An 18515-nucleotide genomic window follows, 5' to 3' on the forward strand; every position below is an offset into this window, starting at 1 on the left:
GCTGAAACCATGAACTCAAAGAAGAGATACAAAACCAAAACAGATCATCAGTAATCAGTTCTTATTGGGATGGGAAGACAGTAGTTCTCCAAATGGCCTTTCCATTGCAGTATTTGACCAACTTTACCATTACAAAGCGGGCTTGAAATCACAGGCTTGCTAAAAATCCTTTGATGTTATATATGCTGCCCGACTTCCATCAAAGAGCCCAACACACTTCTCAAGCCCTAGTTCTCAGTGACAGCAACAAATGAAAACAGCCTTTGAGTATGTTGTCTATGGCATGTCACAGGTAAGCCTTTTCCCAGCTCCTCTAGTAGTCAAACTAAACTAACAAATCAGAAAGTGCCATTAGAACTGGGTGAGAGGGGAACTAAAAAAAAGCAACCCACACTTCCTTTTTTGTGGACAAATACTTCATTTAGCAGGATCAACTGAGGTAGCTCTTATTTATAATGTCTAAATCATACTGTAGTTCACCAACCGCTTTGATTAATATCATGCTATGAAACATTAGTGCAGAGATCCTAGCTCCAGCTGTTCATCACACAACCTATAGGAAGATGTAAAAAATCCCTACACAAAAGTCTTAAATCCTATTGCCTACAGCAACATCAGGTCTAGATTTTGTTTTATAATGTAGTATTATATTATAACCGGAGAGGTGGATCTAAAGCCACCCTTTATAATTTCCCCTTCATTGCCAGTAACAGTTTCTGAGTTACATTTTCCCAGTGCAGCAGGAACCGCAGGGACTGCGCGCTGCTGCTGCGGAGCACCTCTCGTACTGGCAACACAAACGCAAAACAAGCAACCTGTGTCAGACAGCCAGCAAAAATTCTCTGAATCCCAGTCTAATACCTTAGTCATGGAATTATCTGTTTTTTCTGCAAGTTTTCCTGATGTGTTTCAAAGGAGAATAGCAGAGAGCAAGATTTAAGAACTAAGTAGTCTTTCCAATACTGTAGGTGTTTATCCCTGTGTCCACAACTGATGATGCGAGCTCGCCTCAGTCAACATTTGCAATATCCCATTAACAAACTAAGATATGAATAACAGTGATAAATCCTGGAGTTTTAGACTAGTTTTAATAACTACATTTTTCATATACAGTTGCACAAGTAAACTGTGATGTCAACTTCTTACGGTAAAGTGTCACTTTAAATTCAAACATGCTCTGTATATTATAAGCCTCCCACTATATTTAGCAACAATTGGCTGGTACAGAAAGATTTCTTCCAAAAATAAAATAAAGCACTTCATATCATTCAGTGCTCACATGTAAGGAAAATTACAGTATTATCACAGTTATCAGACTCTTGCAGGGCCAAAAAAGATATGAAGTACCAGAATGCAAGTGGATGGAGGGCCATCTGGAGAGAAAGGAGATGTAAAAAGGGAGCAGGTATTAGGAAGTTTAAGAGTCCTCATTCTGTTCTCTTACAGGAATGCTAAATCCAAAAACATATAGAAGCATTAACTCCTCAGTTACTGTGATTATGTTCTTTTGGTTGTAGGAATTACAGAGATAAAATATAATTTAATTTGAACAATTAAAATTGATTAATGTTTTTCTGATTCAACTGATTAAATTATTCAGTCTGTTTTAAGAAAGAACTCTATTGTAGGTGGGTATACATTCCTTTCGGGAACTCTTGTATTATATAGGAAAATTTCTTCTCTGATTAAAAAGACAAGTTTTACAAAATATAAAAAAAAGTGAAAGATGAAACTTAAGTAACTGTTTGGCACTCCCTACAACACTTTATATCAATATAGCAAAGACACATTTGGTGCTGTATTTGTCTTAAAGACAAATACTTGCAATTTTCCCAAACTAGAAGGTTAATAATATTCTACAGAAGCCTGCCAAACTCTGGAAGTTGCGATTTCTTGACATTTAATTTGTACAGCAGCAAACCCGTGCAATGAGAGCCCGCTCACAGTTCTTCATCTTTGTGCTTGTTCAGTGTAACACGTGAGCTGCTCTGTCCTAAGCCCAGCGAACACAATAGAACCGCTGAGGAGGAGCCCGGGCAAGTTGCATCCAGCCCCTCGGTACCCATTCAGGGATGAACAGGTGAGGGAACAGAAGCAAAGGAACAAAGATTCCTCCCGACCCAACAGTGGAAGATCAGAGAGAGCTCTGCTAGTTTTCTTCTACATCTTGTATAACTGCACTGCTCTCAGGTTAACCTCTCCAATCACCAAATTCCTACACAAAGGAGTGGGATTTCCTGCTCTGAACTGTTAAGACTGGGTGTCTCTATCTTCCCGAGCCAAACTCTTAAGCACAAGCGGTAATGGAAGGAGTGACAAGGAGAGGAGGAAGATGGCATGTTTCCGAGTTACAGATACCGGAGTAAACTGGAAGTTTTATGAATTTCGATTTTGAATAAATAACAATCTTTATGCCCATCATCTATATGTTCTACTTCGTAAGTGGTGGCAACACTATTATCAAGTCTATCCAGTAACTAAGAAAATTCTAATTAAACAGTTGATGTATCAAGGTCAGTAAAATCAGAAAGCATGCAGATTGCAGTTTACAAATCAAACCCACACTCAGAGCACTAAGCCATCCTATCTCTCAGTTCTGTTTCCTCATAAAGAAGACTAGGAAATTAATGAGTTTTATTTCTAACTTTTCATGCTTTTAATGCTTCTCTATGTTGAAGAAAAATATCCCATTCAAAGCTCAAGGAAAACAATTCATTGACAGATACAAGAGGCATCTACCCTCATTTCAACACACGTGACACCCTTTTAATGAAATTGTGCCAAGCTCTCACTGCTAGAAGGGGATGTTCTTTCATGCCTTCAGTAACAAAATAGCCGCAAATACTTCAGTTGGTTGAGGAAAAAAGTCCTTCTTTTCTAAAAAAGAAAACACACTTCTGAAATCAAATCTGTCATTTATACTTGTGTGAAAAAAGGAACAAAAGGTTAAGGTAAGAAAAAAATGATGGGAGAAGTTGGAACATGACCTGCTTGTCACTAATTTAGTAAACCAAGACAAAGCTTTGACTTCTAACAGAAGGTCTAATTTATCAAAATTTGAGAAGGGCTGGTTACTGAGGGCAAGCGCTACAGAAACTTGAGCTGTGCAAGGGCATTAAAGGGCCTGAAAGATCACTGCCAGTGGAAGAGCCAGTCCCCATTTTCTCTCAGCAAGCATTCCCACTCCCACACCACCAGCTCTGGTGACCTTCTGGTCGCAGAGTGAAGAGAAGCTGGGAATGCGACCTGGCCAGATAAGCCACTTCACCAAATGATCAGGTGCGCTGATGTCAGGGAGGAGCTGAGGTTCTGCATCCCAGACCTCAGTCACCTTTATTTGCATAGATTATTTTTTTAAAGCAGATTAGATATTGAGAATTAATGAGTTCACGCAACTATGCCGAGCAGCTGTCAGTGGACTGCCTGCCCCTGCCGCAAAGGTGTGCCCTGAAGCAGCATGCAGAGCAGTAACAGGCACGGCTGTGCCCAATGGCAAATACCTCTGGCAAGGGCTCGAGAGGCAGGTGACTCAAGCAGCTGGCACAGGAGACCCGGAGTGACTCCCTAAACCTCTCTGCCCCCTTTTAACACAGACACTGGGTATTTCCTCTCCGTTCACACTGCTCAGAACTGCTCCATCAGCTCAGCTCAGCCTTTTGCTTCCCCTTCCTGATCATCGCTTCCCACTCTGCTCCTAGAAGTTCCCAAGAAGCAGCTTTACCATCTTTAAACTACACCTGCAAATTTAGGAACATTTCAAAAGGAAGATCTGTACAAACAGATGCTTTAATTACCATGAAAAATTCAAAGGGGTTGAATCCCACTCCCCTTGCTACCAAACTTTACAACTCAGACAGAAGAAGGTACAAATATTTATAGATCTCTAAAGAAAAAAAGCACTAAACAATTTGTTCCCAAAATCTAACCACATTACCACCTGTATATTTTAGATATATACAAATATATACACACACACATACACATACATATATATGTATCTCCATAGAATTAAAAGAACATTGATATCTAGGAAGCTCCCAACGAGAATAAAAAGAGGAACAGGAGTGGTACTACACCAATTCTGATACACTGCCCATGTGAGATGTCCCTTTTTAAAAATATAATTTCAATATTTCAGTTTCATAACTGTTTGGTCATCAAGTCTTTCATTATAACTCAAATCTGAAAATTCAGAAGTAAGAAGCACTGGCTTACTAAACTGAGGGAGAAAAAACTCTACAGACAAAAGATAAAAATGTAGCTTCAAAGTGATGGTGTCCCATCATAGTGGGAACTGAGACATTTACTCTCGCACGAAGAAATAAGAGAGGACCCTTATGCAAGTTTGTGACATTTGCATTCAAGATACAAGCAAAGGCAGCTTAGTTTAAAACAAATGGATGCCTCAAATTCCACGTGGAAGAGTAGGATGGAAGATCAAGGGGAGGATCCATAATTTAAAAAAGGGCAAGAAATAATCACTTTGCCTGTAACTTGTTCCTTATTAAGATTGCCACTGTATTTTAAATTTTAAAGTATTTCTAGTTAGGTGATTCCTCAGATAATGCTAAAGTTTTCAAGAAAATACACATTCAGGTCACTAACATGTCATAGAGACTTTCACCATGTTCACATTGAAGAACAGGTCTGGTAACTCTTAAGCCTACAAAATCAGTATGTAGACTTTTGTTTTTATGCTAATGCTGCAAACCGGCTTTACCCAAAACTCCAGAGCAGATAATGGCACAAATTGTTTCCATCATAGTCAAATCATGGCACCTGAGGGAAGTAATATTCTTGAAGCTGCTTGTACCTCCTCAACAGTAAAAAAGAACAAAAAAAAAATCCATAACAAAACTACCTCAAAACTACAAATCTTTGGCCCAAAGGCCTATCCACTGCAGAATCACTGCAACCCCTTATTTACACAAGTACATACAGCCTTCTCAAGGGCGAGGCAGAAATAAGCCTTTGGATATGTTAATATTAATTGTTAAGACTGGAATGTATCTGAGGAGTTTTAGGATGTGAACTTTTGTTGGACAAAATATTTCATATTAATTACTACATCCTTTGAGAGACCCAAATGTGAACTAGCTCACAAATGGATCAAGTTTATCAGCATAACAGTAAAAATAACTGCAGTACTTTTAACCAAAGGGATCTTTAACAGTCTACTCTTAGTTGGAGTATTATAGTTAACTAAATTACACACATTGCTCAAATACAGGAGTACTTCAGAGCCTCAATAAATCAGAGCAGAATCCTGTAAACCTTTCAGGGAAATATAGTATTATCAGCCTTTACTTTTAGATGAATTCCATGGATTTTATTTTCAGTTTTTCTTTCATCATTCTCCACAACTTCTACTTTGGCCTTGTTTTTTTTTTTCCCATTTATTCTACATAAATATGTACACACTTATGCTTATCTATATATCAAAATAATACGCGATTGTAATCAAAGTTCAGTATTAGTGGTTTTTTAATTCCATTTAGTCTGGCACCTCCAACACTCTTGCCAAAATACACTAGTTTTTGGGTCTACAAACACTTGAAAAGGGCAATTAGAACTTCCAGGGGCAGCCATGAGATTTTGCTGAACATGCAGCATGCACAGCACCCGAAAAGGACAAGCCAACAGTCACGTATGGGGTTTACTTATTGACAGGAAGACAGTCAAAAAGCTAAACTCAACGGATGAAAAAGCGAACAGTCCTCTCTGAAGCTTATGAATATTCATTTCTGGGGAAAATCCTAACCATCTGAAATGATACTATTTCTTACTAATAAAATTATAGGACACTCAGTGACAGATAATTGGTTACATAAAGACAGTAAGGAGATAAGCGTCAAGTCTCTTCTTACTACTCTTGGGCATTAAAGCAATTGACACACGCAGGAGAGCCAGTTTCATTTTAGTGTGCCTGCAGTAACTGACTTAACCTGCACCCTCTGCCATGTTAGAATATTATGACAAACTACTCCAGCTGATGGTAGTTTTCAGTTATACCCCTTGTCATTCAGGTATATCTGAGCATAAATCAAACCGAGGCAGCAACACAGGGTTTGAAAATGCAGGAAGGGCCTGTGAGAGGGGTGACCCAGCTGGTGACTCAGCAGGACTTTCCCTGCCTCTTCCCCTGCAAGGGAGGGCAGGAAATTTCAAAAGAATGTGTTCATACCAAACACAGCCATGAGTTATGATTTAAAGCAAAGTCACATGCCCACAGATAGTAAGGCCAACAGATTAAACCTGGCAGTGAACCGGTAACACACACAAAACAAATTCCTTCTCCACAAAAAGCTGGACACCGCAACTCAGCGTCCTTCAGCGTTGCTGATGCTCGCTATTGAGCTCTGCCATTTAGTTCAGCATGGATGCTATAACGTAACTGTTTGGTTTTTAAGTATTCCTGCGCGTGTCTGCAAATAAGGGAGAACACATTTGTGGAACACGATCAATGAAAAGGACTCGAAACTTCAGCCCACACAGTAGCTGTTGGTAAATAAAAGTTCTGTATAACAACATATCCAGGACAGCCTATTCTTGGCAGAGAAACACCTACACTTGCTCTATCACTAACAAAATTCTCTGAAAATAACAGAGCAACTGCATAGCATTAGACTCCCAGAGGCCTGTCCAACCTGATAACCCTTCTCTAGTAAGGTCTGTGGAAGAGCACAAGAACAGGACACACATACAGTACATGCACTCCAATAACAAACTCTCAGCTCCTTATTTACAGCATAGATCTGCTGAGCCAAATATTGTGCCTTCATGTTTATCAAATGATGAGGTATTTTTCTGCACATCTCAGAGATCATCATCTTAACATGTGGTTCTGAGCTTACCACCTGATAATTTCCTGAATATCTTAAAAGAATTCAAGGAGTCAAAAAAACCCTCAAAACTTCTTGCACAATCACCTTCTTCATGCACACAGATCACTCACAATTTTAGAGGCTTTCACCATCTTTTGCCTTCCCTTGCCCCCTAAATCACTTGCCTCTGCTTTTCCAAGTGCTACTGCATTTTCTGAAGCCTGAGGAAGGGACACAGAGTTACGAAGCACTTGGAACACTGGCATAACATGCATACATACAGCAACATGATAATCTGGTTTGCTTTCTACTACTTCCATAAAAATTCCTATAATTTTCTTTCTTTGACTGTCATAGCACATTTTCAGGTAGCCATCTAACATCCAGACCCTGTTCCAAAGGTAAGAGTTTTACCTGCCTGGTGCTTCATTGCCGAGGTCATAGAATCATGAAATTGTTTTGGTTGAAAAAGACCTATACGATCATTGAGTACAACAATTAACTCAACACTCCTAAGTCCTACACCCCCATGCCTGAGTACCACATCAACACGTCTTTTAAATACCTCCATGGGTGGTGACTTCCCAGGGCAGCCTGTTGCAAAGCCTGACAACTCTTTCTGTAAAGAAATTTTTCCTAATATCTAATCTAAACCTCCCTAGACCACACCTTGACTCACACAACTTATGGCCAAGCAATTGAGGTTCCTGTTGTATTTCTAATTAGCTCTTCACACGTCTGCACTTGGCACTCAGCTTTGTGTATGTCAGCAGCAGCAGCAAACTCTGCCATCTGACTTTTCAGTCTTTTCCAGATCATTTATGAGTATTTTGGAGAGCACAAGCTCATAAGCTAAACACAGATGCCTCCACTCTGAAAACAAGCCCTACTCCTGCCCTCTGCTTTGCACCTTGGCCAATTACTCGGCCACAGCAGAAGTCCCCTTCCCACCTCATGGCCACCAAGCTCTTTCAAAAGCCTTTGGGGAAGCACATTTCAGAAGAGAACTTGAACAAACCAAGCACACTGACTGAATTTCCCAATGCTACGGTGGTTTTTACGAATCTATCAAGCTCCATTAAAGCTAGCAAGTCACTACTAAAAAGGTCTTAATAACCTTGCCTACTAGCTTTCAGCTATTAATCTGAACCAGCTGAATTGTCAATCACCAGCTCCATCTCCCAGCCAAATTAATTTGCAGTTTTGCACACAAAAAAGAAGTAACAAGCCCTAGAACCGACATGGCAATTTCTTTCAAGTTAAAAGCAAAATAACCTCACTTTCCTTCCAACATATCTAAAAACAAAACAGTAATTTGGTTAACCACAAGTATTACAGCTTTCCCATGATAAGGCTAGCTTTAAATCACTGAAAAATAATTACTAAGATGGCTTCTGTTGATTTAAACATACATAGTGATTTCCATTTCACTGACTACATTCATTTTGTTGATTCATTTTATACAAATAAAACCAAACCAGTCATTTCAGTAACTGTTCTTCAGTGAACAGTTTTCTGCCAACTGACATGAAGGGAAAACCACGGCACAGATCGGAGAGCTACAAATTCCGTACTCAGTCGTAAGAGCAGGGGTTTCGCACATCTGCATTTTTCCCCAGGGGGTGGGGAGGAGGTGAGTTTTCGTTGACTTCAACAGTATTTATTCCGTTCAAAGTTTTCAAGGGGGAAATACCTGCCTGTCAAGAGTTTCATTACTACACTCACATCTCAAACTAATTAGTTAATGGGAAGGTATGTTAACAATAACGTTTACCAAATAAAAACTTAACAGAAGTAGGCTAAGAGAGACACTACTTGGCTAGCTACAACTGTCTGAATTAACTTGAGTTATCATGTGGTTTTCCTCCAAGTATTCAGTTTCAGCACTTACCTTTGTTCAAGCTATTCCTCTGCAGTTCAGAACTTTGTAATAGGTTGCATCCTCATTTAAGGATTGAAACGTCTGTTTTTGCTCTTGACTGACTAAAGGGAAATGTATGTCCCAAGAACACTGAACAAGCCTGTCCATTCTACAAGTAAACCTTCTGCTCCCAAACCTCCTCACTGCCAAAAAACAGGTTTACTTGATGGTCAGACGAAAACACAGAATTAATGCTGGTGAAGAACACCACAGCTTTAGGGCACAGTTGATCTTCAGTCCTCCATTCCCACCACCCCCACCATCACCAATTATGAAAGATCCCAGTGACGCTGGGTTTTGTTCCTTTACTGTCTTAGAAGTCTTATGTTAGCATTTCTATAATCTTCTTTCATTTTTTTTTTCTGCTAATTGTGTTAGCTCTCATCTTCAAGGCAAAAAACACATCCTGTACTACCTTTTCTGATCCTGAAGTCTTTCCGTACTGATTTCTCCATGCTGTCATTACCCCCTTTCCAAATATCTGCTCGTTCTGTTTTGGGTTGTTTTTTTTTTTTTAATTTGGTCTTGAGTTCTCTCCTTTTTCATCCTGCTTACTGGCACAGCTGATAACACAAGAGGCATTGTCAAGAGCTGCTCTCTCAAGGAGCAATACACAACTCCACATGCAAGCAAGAACTGTAATTTAGGTTCTCCAAATAAAGCCTGTGCGAGGAGGTGAGGGGAGAGGAAGGGCCAACACAGGTAATAAAATTTCACACCAGTTTTGAGGGGGTCAGGAGAAAGACTGTCTTGAAGATATCCTTTGAACTTTCAAAAGGAGAGCTTCTTATGCCCTCCCAAAAAGACAGTGTCCTCCCCCTTGCCCAGCTTAGTCCCTCACCTTCCTCCCAGGGTGTCCCCACCGTAGAGCACCTCCAGTGCAACCCCCTACTCTCTTCCAGGGGGAATGTTGAAGCCTCTCCCAGCTGCTGAGCTGCTCCATCTACCACTCCTTGTCAGCTGCCTCTCTGCGGCGCATACATCTGATTCCCAGACCCACCTCACGCTGTGCGGAGCGGCTCACAGAAGCAGCCGGCAGGCAGCAGCGGAGGCGACTGCTGAGCAGCTGCTCGCCGCACAGGCCCCGGACACTGGCTAGGACAGCTGTTTTTATGATTTATTAAGCTTAGTGTAGCATCATATCATGACGACTGCATTCCAACAATTGTGTCCAAATATTTACGGGCAGAGCTACTTGGCATTAACTACTGATGGTTTAAAAAAGAAAATAAAATTAAACTTCCAATATCTTGATGACTCTATTCATTTGGTACCAAAACCTTTTGAAAGACGATTGAGAGCCAGAGGCAAGCATTGGGAAACGTGAAGATCTCAAAAGGCACTTTTTCACCTGGAGTTTACTGTATTAGCATATAGTCAAACCTGCTAAGCTACAGAGGATCAAGATGTTTCATCGCTTTTAGCTTTTAACTGAAAAGTGATGTGGAAGCAATAAATTTTCATCAAAATCCAGCAGACCAGAGACTCAGTGAAATAAAACTTCCATCCTATTTAAGATTTCATTTAAGCCTCAGAAGATCTGATTTCAGACTATGATTCACATCTGATGTCTTCTTGCATAAACTGTTGCCCCATCACTTCTCAGTTGCATTACTTAGTGTTGAAGTTCATCCCGGAAAATCTTTTCACGCGTGGAAATCTTTTGATATGTGAAAATTTCAGCTTTAACTTCAACCCACAAAACACTCACTTATGATTTAAAGAAAACCCTTGGCTTGGCCAAATCAAATGCATTATAACACACACTTTTCTCCAGATTGCAAATACAAAAATTAATAGTTTAAATGGCAATTCTCACATGTTTTCCATTTTCCCCTCAAAGGAATCACCACAGTAAAAAAAAACAAAAAAGCAGGCATGCAGCTCGTCCTGTCGCTATATCACATTTTGGCCTATCCATAACGCTATCCTGGGAAGATTACTGTAAGGACATTAGCAAGCTACCTGAATCTCATTTTCACTTCAGCAGCTGCACACCAAGAAAGCCCCGTAAACAGTAACAAATAGGGGAGTCAAATAGGAGCAACTATTTTGAAACCACAGATCTTGTGTATCCTGAAACGCGCTTACAGTTCATTTGAAACATTTTCTGCTCGTTGGAAGTAGCTTACCTGAAGGACAGGCACTTTTTGTGGTGTGTTTTGTGGTGACTGGTGAAGCTGTGCCCAAGGCTGATGATGAGGATGCGGGGGTGGTGAAGACTGATGATGTATCCCTGGATGAGGCTGCATGGGAGGACAGGTCGGCATTTGCTGTTGAAAAGACTGCTGCTGACCAGGAAGCTGCTGGCCAGATATTAGTCGCTCTTGTATTGCTTGTGGATCCGTGAGGCCAACACCTGGACAACCATTTGGTCTCATGTGCCCACCCATCTCCCGTGGTGTCGAAGACATACCCATAAACGGACGATTCTGCTGCATGTTTCGGGGGCCCATATTCCTTTGTCCAATTCCCATGGCACCAGGGGGTTGGTGTGACGGCTGAGGGTGGGGTATATTTGGATAACTGCCAACTTCCATTGGTATTCCAGCACTGCCAGGTCTAACCTGTGGAGGAGGTGTACCTGCTGGATTACTCATTGCTTTCATAGGTGACATGGGAGGTGGAGAGGCATAAGTTCCCTGAGGCTGTGAAGGGTGCATAGTTTGCGTGTTCATTTGGTTAAGTGAGCCACTAGGGTGGATGGGTTGCTGGTGCATTAGTCCTTGACCACTGTTTGATGGAAATCCGACAGCATTTGGGTATCTTGGTACAGATTGATTCATTGGAGTGTTATTTGTAAGGCCTAAATTCTGATTCATCCCTGTATTATTAACTAATCCCTGATTAAGGTTACTGTAAGGATATCGAGAATACTGCCCTGAGTTGTTTATAGTAGGTGAGGGTACCGTCTGGCTCCGAGAACTAAAATTAAGTGTTTGCGGCCTAACAGCACCCTGCTGGGGAGGATTAGGGGAGAATCTGGGACTGTGGGCTACTGATTCTCCATGGAGAGCAGTGGGGGGATGGTGGTGAAATTGCTGGACTGAGTGTCGCAAAGAAGGTGCCATACTGGGATTCTGCTGGGGCACATGAGACAAGTGGCCGGGTCCTGAGGTGGCGATGAAAGGGTTTCCCTGATTGAGGCCTTCCTGGCCTTGAGAAAACTGGTTCATCCTCTGCTGTTGTGGCTGACCGTGCTGCTGCATCGAAAAATCCCCACGAGCCATGTAGTTTCCCATCTGCTGCATGTGCTGAGGATGGCCCTGCCCGGGGGGTCCGGAGGGTGCCTGTGGTGGCTGCGTGGGTTGTGGCTGCTGCTGCTGTTGCTGCTGGTAGGGTGCTCTGACCTGGTCTGGCACTTGAACCGCCCGGGGGCCCCACATGGAGCCACTGTCTACGAAGGGTTGCCCGTGTCTTTCGTTCTGCATGCTGGGGTAGACGCCCATCTGACCGCCGGCACCACTGCCGTGAGGAACCTGAGGAACTGGAGGGTTGTGATACTGCGAGTGAGGAGACGCTATACCGTTCCCAGGGGCGCTGCTTATCATCCTGTTCGGCTGATCCATCAGGTGCATCTTCTGCTGTTCGTATTGATTATAGTGATCAAAATGGGTCAGCTTGGCCTGATTTTGATTTGCAGGGGGATGATGAAGAGATGACTGTAAAGAGGGAAATCCTTGATCCATGGGCATTTGCTGCCCCATAGGATTTACTGTATTTTCAGGATATCCACACTCTCCAAGACCTTCCAACCCTTCACTGAAAATATTCCCATCTTCTCCAAACAGACTCATCATTCCTGGATCTGCCATCTTTTTTCAGCACACAGCTCCTCAGAGCTACAACTAGAATGCTAGTCTGTGCTTCACCTCAGCGAGGTGTTTTGTCCTCAAAGCCTTTAATCCTCAACTAATCTCCTTCATGTCATTCCATATTTCCTTAATTCTTTTGGACCACGCAGTGTCAGGCAAAGTCTGGTTACTGCTCCTAGAAAAAGAGGGGGAAGGGGGAGAAAGAGAAGAAGATATTGAAATAAGTAACATCAGGTAACATATTTAAAAAACCCAAACACATGCTTGACTTTTTTAGACAATGCTAGCTAGTTTCAGCCCCCGAAATACATCTTAAAAAAAATAATCTACTTCACTTTACGAAGCATTCATTAGGCTTTATCAGAAGCTTTATTATGATAGAGTTAGGAAGCAAGCAAAACACTAGCCTTAACCTTAAATTAATCCATTCACTACACTTCCTAGTGCTCCTTTCTTGCGTGGAACAGAACAAAAGAACATAACACGCAGCAGCAGCAGCTGCCACAGCAGGTAGGCAGATGTATGAATGTAGCCAAGCAGCCCATCTGCCGAACTAAAGCCCTGAAAACGCTCTAGTTACCAACAGCATGTCCTTAACCTTATTCCCTTGAGCTGCGTAATCAGATGAGCAAGCAGAAGCACCGAGGCCTGCGACAGACTGAAGGTAGTTATACGGAGAACAGATTTTTCAAACGCACACAGAGATGACCCTCTAAAACGTACTGAACTCCAGATTTAGCACTTAGGAAGGAAAAAAAAATCATTTGTTTTTTAACACACAATTTATCTTAATTTCATGAAGTTAAAAACTGAAAGACATAATGCTTCTTCCCATTTAAGCAATACTCAGTTTGTGTAAGAAAACTAAATTCAAAAGCTTCTTTCTACAACAGGGCAGATTTCTCAATCCATACCCTAATTTTTCTCATGATGATAACACGGAACATTTTCTTTGGAGTTCATTATTCATCTGCAAGCAATCTTGCTACTAACTGCAACTACAGCACTTTAGAAGACCACACCAAAATTTTGTTCCCACTAGGACTATCATCTTGAAAACTCACTCAGAAGCATTAGTAATGGTAAAAGAATTTAAATAACAGAATGCTAACCTAACCAGGTAGACACATGGGCTTCGGTAGGAGGGGGGGGAAAGCAGTAACAGAGTAGGTTCAGAAAAGTTCCTGCTAAGTTTTTTCACAGGGAAGGTTGGCATGTTCTGAAATGCGTCTCCTGTGTTCTCCATGCAACAACTCAGGAGATTTTATTTGGGTCTGCTTACTAGTTTATCTTTCCTTTTTAAGACTAGTTTTAAATGCAACATCTTCTACCTCAAAATAAATTTCAAGACAATAGTTAAGGAAGCCCATCTATATAGCAAATAACTATTTTTGCATCTTTGTTGTTGTCGACAGTTGTAATTTATTAGTTACTGTACTTGCCCATATCAGCATGCCCTTAATCAGTGACCAAAGGAAAGAGGATTTACAAATTTGTACATTTGCATTTTGCTGCAGAGCAGGGACACTTTCAGTCACTTTGGATGCAAAATGCCAGGGCAAGTTATTTTAACTGAAGGCAATTTGTCCCAGACAAGTTTTAGGGAGAAAATATCAGCCCATTTATTACACTTCTGGTAGCCATTGTCAAGAGGACCTTCTACAGCATAAAGCAGAGGGCAAGAGGGAAAGCACAAGCATTTATCACTCCTCTTAAAATAGCATTTGAATGTCACCTTTAAAACCACACTCTTAAATCTCTTCAGTGCTAGGCTAGGATATTAACACTTATATTTCTAAATCACTTGGGGGTAAATTCATACGAGCCATCTTCATAGCTATAACATGTATTTCTTTTTATTTCATTTTCTTTATTAAGCAGAAGCCACCTGTAATATTTACCACCTCGACTGATGTCTTAAAGCACAGCGTAAGGAAGTTCCAACAACAAGGCGAGAAAGAGCCTCCTTCACCAGAACAAGATTTCGGTACTAGACTGCTCTACAGCACCCACTCTGCAGTGGTGAAGATCCCTCCAGTGATTTAGGACTGCTCAAGGACTTTCCATGCTGCGGATGCACGCTGCCACAAGGAGCTGTCAAAACTGGACATGAGCGTGCACTGACAGTCTCCATCTGATGGAACAGTCTCTTTGCTTGGAAATGCCAGAAAGCCCAGTGCACAGACACCGTTACCTCCCAGCCACTGACACCTGTGTAATATCAAACTTGAGCCAAGGAGAGGACCTCACCTTATCAGCTACCCTCTTTACAGCCACAGAATTATCAACAGGTAAGAATTTTCACTGATCTTAATAAGCAATATCATACCCACTAAAAGATCCATTTCTGAAGACAAGCAGGCTCTACTCTCCTGAAGCACTAATGAAACTTTGCGGTAAAAATAACTGAAACATAGGAGGTTCCACAAAAATATTTGCAAAAACTTTTTCACTATGAAAAACCCAGGGAGGTTGTGGAGTCTCCTTCTCTGGAGACATTCAAAACCTGCCTGGATGAGTTCCTGTGTGACCTACTGTAGGTGATCCTGCTCTGGTAGGGGGGCTGGACTAGATGATCTTTTGAGGTCCCTTCCAAACCCTGACATTCTGTGATTCTGTGAAACCTACATGGAATAATTTTCTCTGCTATCTGTTTCAGACAAGCTAACAGAGCAGCTTCAGCAACAAAGTTAAAAGCATCAAACACAAGTCTGAATCGTACTGTTTCTGTTAGTGTTTTTCAGCTGACAGGCTTCCAGTAAAATTCAGGCCAGAGTCAGACACCGTAAGAGTCAAGATCGGCTCTCGCCAAACCTTCTTCTACTATCCCAAGTAAAAGTCACACCTCTGATGTGATGTATGGCTAACAGCACACATGCTGAAGAATGAAATACAGTAGTAGCTACAGCCTATCAAAATGAATTAACCAACATTTTGATAAGAAAACAGTGAATACTGAAATTACCTGGTAAGTTATCAACCTTCTACACTAACAGAAGTCTTCTAGAAAGTTAAGCAAGTCATTAGGCCCGCAGAGCCTTATTTTCAGTTGCAATAATTTCTTTGCTTCTTTCACTGCAAGCAATGTATTTTCTCTGTTTAAATCCTCAAGGCTGGTCCAAAAAAAAAAAGGAAAAAAATAAAGAAAGAGCCCACACACAAACCAACATACCTGCATCAAGCAATAATTCTAGTTAAAATATTCACTGAGTTCCACTGTTGACTTGTTGACTATGTCTGCCCACTAAAGCAGACATACTAACCAGCAAGACTGACCATGAGAAACTCAGCTTAAAGTCTTTTTTTAATTAAATAGTTTAACAATATGAGTTTGTGCACCACTTTCTCTACTATCCTGTAAGTTAAAATCAACAAACATTCATGAAAGTGTAACTATTTTGCAGGTACAAAGGAGAGAATATCTGAATCCTTAGAAAAGCAGATTGCTGAATGAAAGTGTGAATGGGTAAAGAGAGAGTGAACTTTTTTTAAAAAAAATCATCTTAAAAAACCCTATACAGGTTCTGCTACAAAATTCTGTAGCTCTGCTGTTCCTGAACATAAAAGATTGCACTAATAAGACCGAAGAGTAAACGAGTATGTTTCCTTAAGGCTGCCCAGACAGCCCATTTCTGTTGAAAGCAATGATATGATCCCAACTATCAGGACACAGTCAATTGCTTAACAACCCTGTTGTCTCAACAGACAAAGCTTACATTTACTCCAGCCTGCAACATTCCACTCCTAAACAGCTAGATCTCAAATTTGAAGTAGTAGTTAACCATTGCTCAACTTAGTATTTCAGAGTTACATGGACTCAGCTTCCCACTTTTATGAGTGGAACTAAACTGGCTGCTGCATACGTATAACCCGATCTAGGGCTGCAAACACAAAAACCTGAACTTCATTAGTCTTGCTTCTGAAGCAGCAGATCCAAACAGTTAAGACATTCTGCCGTTCAGAAGTACTTGTTGCAAATCAACAAGTTCCTCAATTCAGCTATTGGTCCTTTTATACTAGGAATTTGGCAGCATTTCTTGATGGCCATACACTAAGTAGACTGAACAAACAGAATGTGAGAAGGCAGCTAATATTGACAGGTTCAAGCTTTGAAGTGAGATGTGTCATGCAGAGTTGATATTTTTGCTGCTATCAGTTGATATCTCGGACAAAACTCTTAAGTACTTGCCAGACACACATAAATCAGTTACTCATATAGTGGAACTATGCAGCTACAACACAATACAATAAAAATTACAAATACTGTGCTATTTTGAAGAATCAGACTAAGACAACCTCTCACACTAAAACACAAAGGCGTGCCAAAGGTCATTTTGAGACTGGAGCCTCAAAACATAGGATTAAACATCAGGCTACTAAATCTGCATTTAAACATTACGTATTTAAACTGCTTTTCAAAACTGCTAAGCTCCTACTGGCTGTTAGGGGTAGTAATTTAAGCATTTGCCACATGGAAGCAGATGACACAAATGACAGCAATTAAAGTCACATTCTTATCTTATGAGCAAAGTTGAGGAAAACATTCACCAAAAACTCCGTAAACACATGTAACACCCTGACAGTGTAGAAAAAGTCAGGCCAAGACATTCAAATCGGGGAAGATGGCTGATCAGACTTCTACCTTTCAGCTCATGTACCTACTGAGCAAACAGTGTCGCTGATGCCAAGGCAGTTATGCAAGTGCCTGACCGCATCCGTGGGAAGCACGCCTAGTCTCTTGTGTGTTTAATGCTCGGTTCTCAGTGCTGTCACAGACAACTCTTCATGCACGGTATGTTCCCCCTGCATATAGATTAGCCAAAATAGAAGACGATCTGTAACGTGATTGCAACATGATTTCTGACGGTAACTTCCAAAATTTGCTTATCTGAATGCCTGAAGGCAATTTTTTCCCCCTCTTCATGTAGAACTGTTTCCTAGTATACATTTCACACAATATAGCTGTGTTAAAAATTAAGTCCCTGTAGTTCATAACAGGTCACAGGATAGCAGGAATTTTATCCCTCCCTCACCCTGGGAAAAGGAGACATGACTTGCAAGGGCGAAAAGAATGACCTCGCGCTTTAGGAATATTCTGCCTTCAGTGGGAAGGGGCAGCAAATACAGTATAAACATTCATGAAAAGTTTAATTTCACATCTATCTTAGTAAAGTTCAGTTAGTTCTTTACAAAAACACATCTTTACAGAAACAGACTGGCAAATTTAAGGCAATCGGTATCCGGGAGAAGAAATGAGGGGGGGGTGGAGGAGGTGGAGGGGAGGGAAAATTCACATGCTTTTCCTTAGAAGTCACAGTTTTTGCATAAGTGCAGTCACCTAAATATCATGAATGCTGTTCAATAACATCTTTTGGGCAAGAAATCCATGAAATCGTACATTTCCCATACCACAGTTAATCAGAAGCCAGATTGTATTTTATTTCCTTAATGCACGATGTACTTTGGCAAAGAATCGGCTTTTACAGAGGCAACTGAGGGCACAACAGCCTTCGAATATTTGGCAGCTTGTTGCTGTCAAGCAGCTGATGCAGGAATGACCAGCTAGAGTTCAGCCTGTGCCACACATTTGGAAACAATATCCTACGTCATTCAAGTTCACAGGACCTCCAATGCCAGACCACAACAGCAGTGCTCTGATGCAAACCCACCAAGCCTCACTGTTACATCATATGCTCCCACTGTGAATGACCACAGGAGTTCATCGTACCAGTTGGACTGCAACTCTTTTCCTAACGTGGGGCACTGCTAATTTTAAAGTCAAGCACCTATGGCATTAAACAAAAAACATCATCATGTCTTTTAATTTCCAGTCCAGAAGAAAAAGGGGCAAGTTTATAGCCGTTTATTATAAGTACGTACTGGGAGGGTTTTAATGAGGTAACCAAAGGAAATAAATAAATAAATAAATAAATGGTTTTTATGTTTAAGTATGTT

At 41.0% G+C, this 18515-nt stretch overlaps 1 protein-coding gene across 1 annotated transcript in view; it reads right to left on the bottom strand.

Annotated features, from left to right (window-relative positions):
- LOC104273619 (chromodomain-helicase-DNA-binding protein 7-like) overlaps nucleotides 1-17156 on the bottom strand; it is a gene marked incomplete at its 3' end in the record, with an annotated part of 34851 nt that extends 17695 nt beyond the window's left edge. Inside the window, exons 1-2 of the mRNA XM_009869010.1 lie at nucleotides 17088-17156; nucleotides 10878-12735 (exon numbers count right to left, since the gene is read on the bottom strand). Of these exons, the coding sequence (XP_009867312.1) occupies nucleotides 10878-12560 (1683 nt within the window). The remainder of the gene's footprint in view (nucleotides 1-10877; nucleotides 12736-17087) is intronic.
- Nucleotides 17157-18515: the final 1359 nt, after the last annotated feature.

This window comes from Apaloderma vittatum, unplaced genomic scaffold (genome assembly GCF_000703405.1).
Source record: "Apaloderma vittatum isolate BGI_N311 unplaced genomic scaffold, ASM70340v1 scaffold3020, whole genome shotgun sequence".
Taxonomy (NCBI): Eukaryota; Metazoa; Chordata; class Aves; order Trogoniformes; family Trogonidae; genus Apaloderma; species Apaloderma vittatum.